Here is an 11,225-nt window from a genome sequence, read left to right as displayed (position 1 = left end):
GAAACGTTCCTTTTTGGGGCAGGAAAGCTTTATGGCCGTCGTGAGAAAACTGGACATATCGGATGAATCACCACTAATTTCGAAGCGTTTATCGCGAGAGGGTAAAAAATTGCTTGCAAATCGAACGATTCTTTATCGTTGTTTTAACACAAATTGGTTTGGCACATTGACTTCTAAACCATTGTTACGACACAGAAAATCCTCTTTAATGAAAGAATATCCTTTTCAACATCAATTTCCAATTAATGTGTGCCGGCGAAACTAAATGGGAAATGACACTTGAGCTTCTTGAGAAGCGACCTCATTCCGAGTTTTGAAAGACATTTGTTTCACCTTTCGATTATGCAAGATAGCCTTGTTGCTCATTATACCGCACATCTAAGGGAGTTCCTTGATATAAATTTTTCACGTCGATGGATTGGTCGGGGTAGTGATGTGGCCACCGCGTAGTCCGGACTTAAACTCATTAGACTTTTTTTGGCGATTCTTTGTTCCCTTGATTGCTTTGCAAGTTCGTAAATTCCTGTATGTGTGATCCAGCAGCTTAACATCCACCCACAAGAGGTTACGTGATAGATTCAATAGAATGAGTTACCAAAAGCATTTTCTGCGTTATAAAAGACGTGGATCAGAAAAATACGCCAAATCATAAATTATATTTTACCTTTTTCGACATACACGCGGAATATATGTTAATTTAGAGAATTGCGCCGCCTGATAACAATTCGTAATTCTTATATTGACGTCCCTGTTAAGATTGTTTAAACCGTGGCAAGGCTTTTTGCCTTGATAATCATCTTGACTACATAAACCGTGATCCCTACCTAAACAGAAACAGGGATTATCAAGTCACATTATGTATACGTTAGTTTCGAGGATTCTAAACTAACACTTTGTTGATGGCTCAGAAGAATAACTCAGCCGTCGTCACTCTGTTGAAGTTTTTATATTATTTAAACCGACTATACAAATATTGAGTATAAAAATAAATACTAAATACGTAATAAAAATCATGCGAATGCTAGACAGGATATGCCTAGCCAGCCCAGGAAGGAATTGTCTTGTTGCAACTATGCATCTAACGGTCTGAAGATGGTCAGCCGTTGTCGGATTTCTTGGAACATCTAGTAACAATGCATAAATCAGTAAATGAGTTTGATTACATAACATGCTAATGTTTACTTGCACTGGTTCTCATCCCAAACAGTCCCAGTAGTGCATTGTGGCTTCTCTGACTTTTTACATTCACAGGCGCAAGTCTTTTCGTTCCAAGAAAACTTCCCCGCAGGCTTCCTATTTATGCAGTCAGTTTTATCGCCCTTCAAAACAACCCTCAATGATTACTTTAATCCTACCCCAAATTAGTCGAACAAACCTCATTGGAGCAGCGACAACTACAGCTTTGCTTGTTATATTTTTGTTGGGAATTGCAGTCCTTTTCGGTTATCCTGCACTGACATTTGCATCTGACGTGGATAGGGACCATCACTGTGGCACACTGGGACATGCCTTCTGATGTTAGTACTATAACTGAGACCGATGTGTTTTGGGTATGGATTGCCGTACATTCTTGGCCGTGCGAGCAAAAGCCGGAGCATCTTTTGGTTAGGACTTTGTTAAAAACGATCTGCGCGTAAAAGAAAGGAATAGTTGTCTGTGAGTTTGAGAACTGAGCCTTTACGGCTGACATGGTCCAGGGGAAATTACAGCACTGAATTTGAGGGCAAATTCCTTAGCATTTGAGATCAAACTTCGCAACAGTACAAATCAATCTACTTAAATCATATATCGACTCTGAGGTGCGTTTTGAGGCCCACTGCTCTTGATATTTCCGAGAAATCGAACATCAAAATTCCCAGCTGCTAGTCGTCGCTTAAATCCAGTCAGCATTTGTATATTTATTTCTAATTTTGTCTGCGCAAACTCTCTATTGACACCACTATTCGCATCGACTTATGACTTAAACTGAATGTTGACCTTCGCGAGGCATATAGCCATCCTTTACTCGCGCGCGCTGTAATATGGCTATAAAATTTATAACGTATGTGTCAAGTGTGTTCAGAGCCTACTCAACTAAACAAAGACAGTGGTGACAAATGAGAGTTTCAATAGGCAAAAAGCTGCATTTGCCTTGGATTTTCTTTAAAAAAAAATTGTGCAATTGCTGCAACTTCTGCCACTTTCACAACATCCCTCAGAAATCCTCATTTTATGATGCGCATATTATACCGCAAAGATGATAATGATATACTTGCCTTGCCGCTCGTGGGAGTAAGTTCCACGATTACAGGCCGAGGTTTGCATTTGACTTTCGACGTTATCTTCTTTAATGATTTGGATATACACCCTTCTGAAAACACAAAACTTTAATGGGGCGGCTACATGAACATTTTCAAAGCGACGAAGAAGTGTTAGGTTTGGTGTAGTGGTGATCAGTATAAAAATCGTAGAGAAAAATGTTTGACTTTACCCTTATTACCTTTTACGGGATCGACTATGTAAGATTCTCGAAGGTTCACTTCTGAAACAATAGAAAATATATCGCCCTGAGGTGGATTAATTTCTGGTTCGCTCCTAATACGTCGAATGACATCAACCAAGAAAATTTGCGACTTAGAACTTCCCCAGAACTCACCGTATTTCCCCTCAATAATAGCTCGTGAGTGCCGCGGCCAATAAATATTTTCCCTTTGAGGTTGATGAGGATAATGATTCATACCTGGTAATCTCTTCACGTTCGTAAATTTGTCCACACCGTACGTTTTCACTTTAGGGAGTGTCGGTACCGTAATTTCCGCCTTTTGGTATTCGAGAAATATATTGATATTACTTTGAGGGTCTCGTCGCACTCTCTCGCTCATGCACTTTTCGTAGCAATACCCGTTTTGCCCACTTTTTACCATCGCGGTACACCACCCCAAGAGGAGCAATAAACTTGCCGATTTCGGATGCATCCTAACGAGGTGCTCGTTCGTTCGATGTGCGTGATTAACTGTGCTGATTAAATCCACAAAAAAGATGGATCCAGACAGTAGCGTGTAGGCTAATGAGGTAAGGAGCCACTTTCAAATCAATTTTGTTTATTATTGTTTACATTGGAACCTCCAAAACCGCGGATACTATCCACATGCAAAGGAGTTGCTTTCGGAGGTCCAACACTCTAGAGATTTCTGCATGGTAATTTTAAGCAGTTAAGTTCCCGGTGATTTTGTTAATCTCAAGATCGCAGTATATCAAATGCTAATAAGGACGTCTGATAAAGTGGAAATTCTGAATTTTGCCAGACTAGTGCTGGTCTAGCACTCCCATAGTCTTAGCAGTGTTTCCAAACAAACGAACATATACAACGTTTGTGCACTTGCTAATACCTATTATGATTGAGGAGGGTGTTCCTTGAAGAAATTAATGGACAGAAATTTCGGCAACGGTAAGCGCTATCAATTCTTTTTGAAAGTGAGACTTGCCATTAATCATAGTGGGAATTACTTGGGAAAGTATATTTTTAACCTTGTTTCGCGTGCCTTTATATAAAAAGAAATAAATAGGGTTTATATTTAGGTTCGAGTACTCGAGAATTACGAGTTTTATGCATATACAGACGGTAAAAATTCCTAATGAGTTACCAAAAATTTCATAAATTTCTGAAATAGGCGAGCAAGCTTAAAATAGAGATTCATGAAATAAAATTTCACAAATTACTGATAGAATGTTGAATTTTAATCTAAAGTGATTCATTTGTTCTATTTCTGCGATCAAGTAAAGATCGGTACAGAAATGGCAAACACCAGTAAAAATTTTGAGAGTGAGTCGACAGAAATTCTCCCAATGAATGAATACGCATTTACGTATCTCAAAAACTGAAACAACGATTTCAGTTCAGCTTATTTAGAATCATCGCGACGATTCGTTCACTCGTTAAGGCAATTGCTCCTTCCTCGAGATCTGAGGACACAACATTTAAAAAGTGGAAAACACTTGGAAACTCTTTAGAAAATTTCGACACCTTCGAGGTGCAGTATTCCAATTTAATCGACTGCTATGAGTCGTGTATTGAACCGGAATAATTACTCCGCATCTCATTCAGAAGTCTAGTAGCTTCAATAGTGCAATTTGACGCTCCTTCATTGTAGAACGGTGTTGGTGTCAATGAAGGTAAAAGTGCTCTCAAGGCTTTTAAAAATGTCGAAAACGTCCACCAAAGCAGCTTCGCATAGAGTTTCAACTTATCGACCGGCGACATCTACATCCCTTCCCGGGCAATTCTCACCGGCGCTTCAGCCCTTTGAAGTCTAAAAAGCCACCCTTATCGATCTCTTTTCAAGCTCTCGTCAATGCGCAAAAGCTGCAAGTTTCCATCGATTGATGTCTTTCATCAGGCAAAAGCTTTTCCGCGATTAGTCAGAGCTTTTCCGCGAGACTCAACCATGGGCACCTCAAAGCGAAATCGATTTTGTGAGAAATAACCTTTCACGGTGGTTTCGGCAAGAAAACCATGGCTTTCGCCAACAGTTCCTCACTGAAAACACCTACGGCCTTAGAACAGCTCTTGGAAGAGATCAATTTCCAGAGGACCAAGGAGATGAGACAGCTGTTGAAGGATGGTAAGGGCTAAAGTAGGAACTTTCGTTTTTTGTTGGGAGTTCTATTCGATGATTGCCGCCAATGCTAGAATTGCGTGAATTCGAATTGAAAAACTGACTCTTCCAGATTCTGGGTTCGTGATGCTGCAAGGGACAACCTATTGGACCGACTTATTCGTGCGGCATTTCCTGTTCCAGAACGATTCCACGATCGACTGTGATGACCTGCTCTTCTTCGTTCGCAAGAAGCATGTGAAGGGGTCACCTAGGTATCTGCCTAAATTTGAGGTAAGGCATTTCTGGAACCTGCCAAGCTCTAAGGGTTAGAGCAAACGTTGCTTTATTATTTTCTTTTAATGTTGTAAATTTTACTGCCACACTAAAGCAATAAATTTCACGCAGTTTTCTAAATAAAGAAAGTATTTACTAGGGAGATTACGTTTTAATCTACTTGTATATATCTCCTTTTCAATGCAAATAGTATAAATGTGAGTACAACTCTCGTTTTGTACAGGGATGTCTTTAACTTTCCCAGAACGCTTCATGCAGCCCCATCAATTAAAATCGCAATTTATTTTTGCGACTGGCACTACAGAGGAGTGTAAATTTTCCAGAATTTTAGACCAAAACCCTTATTTGCAGACTGAAGTAGACGTTTTCCGGAAAGATAGCAAGAAACTCCCTATAGGGGACCCCGACATCGACTGGGAGGAAACTGTATACCTCAACCTCATCATTCATCAATTCGAGTACACACTCACCCTAGCGATTTGCACCAGGACCAGTCCTAAAGAGCTGCAGGTCCTGAAAAGACATTCGCAGGTATTTAATGCCACTTCCATGGTCCCCCTTAATGAGCGAGTGTCTGGTTTTCTCAGAAAGTGTATGCGTCCCCGAGCAGACGTAGGATGGACACCAAAGGGGATGTAGAGGAAATCACCTATCCCCACATCTGCTTCATGGTGGACAACTTCGACGAGGTGTTTCAAGACATTTTAGTGAGGGATGGAGAGATGGTGTGCGTGGAGTTGGTGGCCTCAGACAAACTAGGCACTGTCCAAGGGGTGATCTTCCTGGGGTCCATCAGATACGACGCCTTGAAAAAAGTTTATGATTCGAGGGTTCGTATGCTCATCAACATCCCATATCCGCATTTACTTTCCGTCGGAATTACCATGCATCCGCATAAGCCAGTGTTATGATAATGATCAACGCTATATGTTGTTTTATTAATGTTTTCGCTCTGACTGTGATTTCATAACATAGCGCACGTCATTATCAGCGGAGCTTGAAACTGTGCAGATATCTAATTTTAATTGCCGAATTATACTTGGTGTCCGGACATAACGTCGAAATATGTTGAGAGATGATTTTAGATATTAAAATGATAAAAAAAGTTCTCATCAACATACCCCGAACATTGTTTCTTAAAGGGGTTAGAGCCCTTTAAAAGGGGAACTCTGAAGATGTTTTTTTTCTCAATATTTTCGAAACGGTTCACGTTAAAATTATGAAATTCTGTACATTTTAACAAGTTGAAATGCGAAATTTAAAAAAAATGCAGATTTTAATGAGGGGCGTTATCTACACGAGATCTCCTTCGTTAATGACTTTTCTGTTTTTAATATTTCTTCATTTTTGAAATCAAGTTACTAAATTGCAAATATTTTTAGGTAAAAAAGCTCCTCACATTTCTTATCGTTAGGATACAACGTTTTCCAGGAAAATGAGTTTTTATGAACTAATGCACGACTAGATGAACATCGAAATGCATCTTCCTAAACATAATAAACATCTTTGTAATAGAAATATTTTTTATCAGTCAGTATTATAAAGACTAATATAAAAGATTTATTACTTACTCGCAGCAAATGTTGAAAATGGCTTCCGTTCATCTTTATGCATCTTTCAATTCCTTTCTTCATCGAAGATTCAACTCTATCGAACACACCAGGCTTCTTTCTGATATAATCACAAGCAGTAAATACACGGGCTGCAATTCCTCTATAATGTCAATCGGGACAGCATTGACCAATTGGTTCAAGTGTCCCCACAGAAGGTGATCTAGGAAGTTTAAATCTGGGAAAGGTGGTGGCCAATGCTATGATCCACCGTGTCCTCTCCATCGTTTTGGATATAATTAATTCAAATACGCTCTTCAGTTGAAAGAGAAATGAGTTGCACTTCATCTTGCTTTGAAAATATGTCATATCTCAACTGATATGGTATATTTTCCAGTAAGTCCAGTAAATTGTTTTCTAAAAGGTTTAAATATGGTTGTCCATTTAAACGGTCGGAAAGATTTTAAAAATTTGTTGTGAGTGACAAATCCTTAATAATATTAGTATTGATATTGCTACATAATAAAAACTATTTCTATTACAAGAATGTCTATGATGTTAAGTAAGATGAATTTTTAGGTCCATGTAATCGTGTATTGGTTTACAAAAGCTCATTTTTCTAGAAAACGCTCTATCCAAACGACACAAAGTGTGAGAACGTTTTTGTTGTTTAAAAATATCCACGATTCAGTAATTTGATTTTAAGAATTAAGAAATATCACAAACAAAAAAGTCATTTATGTAATAAATCCCTTGTATGTGATGTTCCTGATTAAAATCTGGGAATATTAAAAAAAATCCCATTCTAACTTATTAAATTATACGAAATTTCATAATTTTAGTGCGAGACGTTTCGAAAATATTGCGCCAAAAGCATCTTCAGAATTCTCCCTTTGGAGAGTTCTGGCCCTTTTAAGAAGCAATTTCTGGGGTATGTATACAAAAGATTTTTCTATTATTTTAATCCTTAGAATCATCATCCAAAATATTTCGACGTTAATTTCGGACAGTTTGTATAGCGAGTAATTTTGCAGCAATCGAGCCTGGGCACAAAAATGGCACAAAGAATGACCTTTGGCTTGTTTTCCAATGTAACGGCGCAACGCTGCGAATTCGTCAGGATGAAAGGCCCTCAAGGCAAAGGGCATGCTGAGATGGCGGTTACCAAGCCCAAAGGGTCTGGGGTGGAAACGCCTACTTCTGAGCCTGGATTTTGTGCTACTGACATGTGGGGGGACTCTGATTGGGAGGTAAACATACACCCAAATCTCTCTATGTGCCGCCAATTAATGTCCACTTTCAGGACGACCAAGAGGACTATTATGTGTACAGATCTCAAAGAAGGCTTAGCGATCCTAGTGCTAATATAAACAATTTCGTTCGAGGAGGGTGGAGAACAAAACTGGACGTCAAAGCTAGATCTGAGAGCGAGGGTTTGGACAATTGGGATAATGGAGTCAGCGAAATTGAGGCAGGGGACTTGAGAGACGGTATGTGTTTAACCTATCATCCCCATAGCAATGTTATAGGTCACTGCATGAAGAAGCATGTTAAGTTAATTTCAAATGCATGATAACTATACCACATAAGCATTTTTTGCCTTAAAAACTCTTAAGGGACAATAAACAGAATGAGAGTAGAAGCAGGACCTATTGGCATATCACACCCCGATTTAGATAATTATTCAGTAGAACATGTACTTAGCTCTCACTAAGAAGGTCTAAAACGATTTCGACCTCCTTGGTAATCTTCACCCCTATCACATTATAAACAGTTTTGCTTGTTGTAGGCCAGACCGGTCCTGCTTCTACCTCCAAATCCGGCTGTTGCGGCTGCTTTCGAAGAAGAAAACGAGGATCCATAATCCTACTTGAATTGTACGAAAGACAGCCCTGCACCGACCCCTCGAATTGCGCCCTCAGGGCACCATTAGGCCCCCCTGAAAACAAATGCACTTGTACCCCTCACGTTAACAGCCTCCTGAACCAATCAGAGTATGAGGTGGGTAAAGAGAAGTCTAAGAAGAAGCGAAAGCAGTTGAAGGTGGTTAAGGATTCCAAAGAAAAATCTGGGAAGTATAGTTCCGAGTTTGAGTTCGGGGATGACGCTATAAGTCTGAACAGTGAGAGTGTAGAGGAAAGGCCTCCGAGTCGGGCTTCAGTGAAGAGCAATACTTCGATAGAGAAGAGCACAACGGAGAGTCCGTATGTTACAGTGAACGGGAAAGAAGAGCTGCCGTGCGTGCATGAAATTTCAAAATTGAGCATATCCAATGAGAACCGGAATAATAGCGAAGAAAAAATTGATGTAAGCTACAAACCTGTAGTTGATAACAAAAATGGCGACAACGATAACAATAAGAAAACTAACTTTGATGGTAACTACAATACACTGACTGTAAAGAGCATTTATAGTTATTGCACTTTGCCCAAAAATATAAAGAAATTAGCAATAAATAAAACTGCTCATAAAACTAGCAGGAATATAGTACCCCCGAAACGGGTCACCCCTGATGGTACCAGCATTTATTATTGGTGCGACGTCAATAAGAAGCACTTAAATGGTGAGGTTTCAGGGTGGATTTAATCACTGATGGCTGTATTACTTGGAGGATCAAATAAAGGATTTTTTCCAGAACTTGGAGACTGCGCTTACAACCCATTGTGGACTATGAGGGGCTTCACGCAGACTTTCCACTTCTGGAAGGAAAATAAAAGAGCCCAAAGCGTACCACTAAATGCCTTTTTGACTTATGTCACGTTGCCTTGGTGGAGTATAGCAAAAGGTATTTATTGAAGGGTTATGTGTCTTATTGCTTAATACTTGATGGACTTTTCCAGATATTTTGGATCACAGAGAGGGACCGATATTGACGTTTTAGTGTACCGAACTCAATGAACAGTTTCATGAAGATCACAAAGTTTGCATGGGTTTAATCTTTTGGAATAGAATGTGTGAGGGCTTTAATGGAGCGTGTTTAAAATTTTGCATAAATAAAACGTTTCTGCATTTGGTACTGTGATTGTTTCTATGCAACTTATTTAATCTTTGAATGTTTCAGGATTTGTTTCTTGATATTATGGTGATTGTGACTTTTTACTATTGCCATAGCGTCAGTGCTAAGGCGTGACAGTATCACCCAAGGTACAAATTAATTATGGTATAGAAAATAATATTATGCCGATGGAAATATTTTTATGTTTTTTTTTTTAATTCAGTTAATATCGAAACATTAAAGAATCCAATTGGTTATCATAATGCCATATCGAAATTAATATTCAAGCTAATGGAATTTTCTTGATGGGATGGTGAATGATAAGTTCTGCTCTAGTTATAAAATGTCTTAAAATTTTCTACTTTACGTGATATTTTAAACATAAACAAACTCCACAGTACTAGATCAAAATTAATGTCAAATTTTAAATGTTACTATCCTTCGAAAATGTATCTATCATCGGTTGTAAAAGCATATACCGGTTTTTCATAGTTCAGGCCTTTAGGCTGTGACATGTATTCATAATAAAACAAATTTTTCCTAGATTTGCAATGTTTTATTATGTCTTCAATATTGTCATAATATAAGCATAATCAATCCTTGTCAGTTCTAGACATAGAGGTATGGCATTAACGCTTTAGTGTGTTGAAATTAAGAAACATTTTCATAGAGATTTTTGCATGAGCACGGAAGTTTGCGCAGTTTTAATTCCGTTTGTAATGAAATGCTCATGAGAGTTTTAAATATTCACGCTTTGATTAACAAACGCAAAGGAAATTATATTGACTTTGGTGTAATAGTTGTTTTTTTTATTTTCCACAATGTACTCATATTTTATATAATATTTCTTGACATTATGGCGAAGAAGAATTTTCCTTCTTATAACATCAAAGATAAATTGATATTACATTGAAATTGTCTTGATATTATGGCGAATGATAATTTTCTGGGTCTAGCTATAAAGTAGGTCGAAAATCTCGTGATGTGTAAGATGTTTTAAATATGAACGGACTTAATTAGTCGCCACAGTGCCAGATCTAAGTTGATGTCAGATTTTTAGTGTTACTTTCCTACGAAAATGTGTCTATCAGTGATTGTAAAAGCGTAATCCAATTTTTTTATACTTCTGGCCTTTAGGCTGTGACCTATATTTGTAATAAAAGAAATTTTCCTAGATCTGCAATGTTTTATTACGTCTCCAATGTTGCGATAATTTTAATATAATCAATCTGTGTCAGTTCTAAACACAGAGGAGCTGATATTGACGTTTTAGTAAGCCGAAATTATCGAATAATTTCATAGCGATTTTTGTATAAAGATGGAAGTTTGCACGGCTTTAATCTCGTTAATAATGCAATGAGGTGCTCGTAGGAGCTTAAAATGTATACGTTCTAAATAACAAATACAAAAAAACTTTTATTAAATTTAGCGTAATGATTGTCGTTTATTTTCTATAATGTACCTTATTACAAATATATTTTTTGCACTTATATTATATATAAATTTTTTTGAACCCATATTATATATAATTTTTTTTTTGACAATACACTGATGGATTTTTACTCTTCTCATCATTATAATATAGGAGGTAAAATCCTGGGCGTTACAATTTTCTTGACATTGTGGCGATCCATTTTTTTGGGTATGATAATAAAGTGTGCCGAAAATCTTTTGATTTGAAACACGAACTTAATTAGCCGCGATAGTACAAGATCCCAGTTAACAATCAATTTTCCAATATATTTTTTTCGAAGATGCTCCTACACATCAGAGGAAAAGGGGAACTTGAACTATAACTTTGTTTACAGT

At 37.9% G+C, this 11,225-nt stretch overlaps 2 protein-coding genes across 11 annotated transcripts; one reads left to right on the top strand and one right to left on the bottom strand.

The window, feature by feature from the left end:
- Positions 1-930: 930 nt before the first annotated feature.
- Positions 931-4,390, bottom strand: LOC136343660 (uncharacterized). Of its 8 annotated transcripts, none has more exons than XM_066290532.1 (6): positions 2,636-4,390; positions 2,471-2,521; positions 2,256-2,350; positions 1,376-1,627; positions 1,183-1,319; positions 931-1,124 (listed from the first exon to the last, which is right to left on the bottom strand). In XM_066290532.1, exons 1-6 carry the CDS (start codon positions 2,952-2,954, stop codon positions 1,097-1,099), a joined length of 882 nt encoding a protein of 293 aa, XP_066146629.1. In that variant the 5' UTR covers positions 2,955-4,390; the 3' UTR covers positions 931-1,096. The 8 variants fall into 8 exon arrangements, with proteins under 8 accessions (XP_066146629.1, XP_066146630.1, XP_066146632.1 ...); XM_066290533.1 differs by having other exon boundaries at positions 2,256-2,347; XM_066290535.1 differs by having other exon boundaries at positions 2,480-2,521.
- Positions 4,391-4,475: 85 nt separating this feature from the next.
- LOC136343656 (uncharacterized protein KIAA0930 homolog) lies at positions 4,476-10,906 on the top strand. 3 transcript variants are annotated; one of them, XM_066290525.1, is made up of 9 exons: positions 4,476-4,601; positions 4,708-4,868; positions 5,223-5,402; positions 5,459-5,701; positions 7,456-7,671; positions 7,725-7,911; positions 8,211-8,984; positions 9,057-9,206; positions 9,262-10,906. In XM_066290525.1, the coding sequence occupies exons 1-9, from the start codon at positions 4,493-4,495 to the stop codon at positions 9,300-9,302; spliced, it is 2,061 nt and encodes a 686-aa protein (XP_066146622.1). In that variant the 5' UTR covers positions 4,476-4,492; the 3' UTR covers positions 9,303-10,906. The 3 variants fall into 3 exon arrangements, with proteins under 3 accessions (XP_066146622.1, XP_066146621.1, XP_066146623.1); XM_066290524.1 differs by having other exon boundaries at positions 9,045-9,206; XM_066290526.1 differs by lacking the exon at positions 8,211-8,984.
- The last annotated feature ends 319 nt before the right edge of the window (positions 10,907-11,225 follow it).

Source organism: Euwallacea fornicatus, chromosome 15, assembly GCF_040115645.1.
Source record: "Euwallacea fornicatus isolate EFF26 chromosome 15, ASM4011564v1, whole genome shotgun sequence".
NCBI lineage: Eukaryota > Metazoa > Arthropoda > Insecta > Coleoptera > Curculionidae > Euwallacea > Euwallacea fornicatus.
The sequence above is the reverse complement of the archived record's forward strand: the minus strand, read 5'-3'. Positions and strand labels throughout refer to the sequence as shown.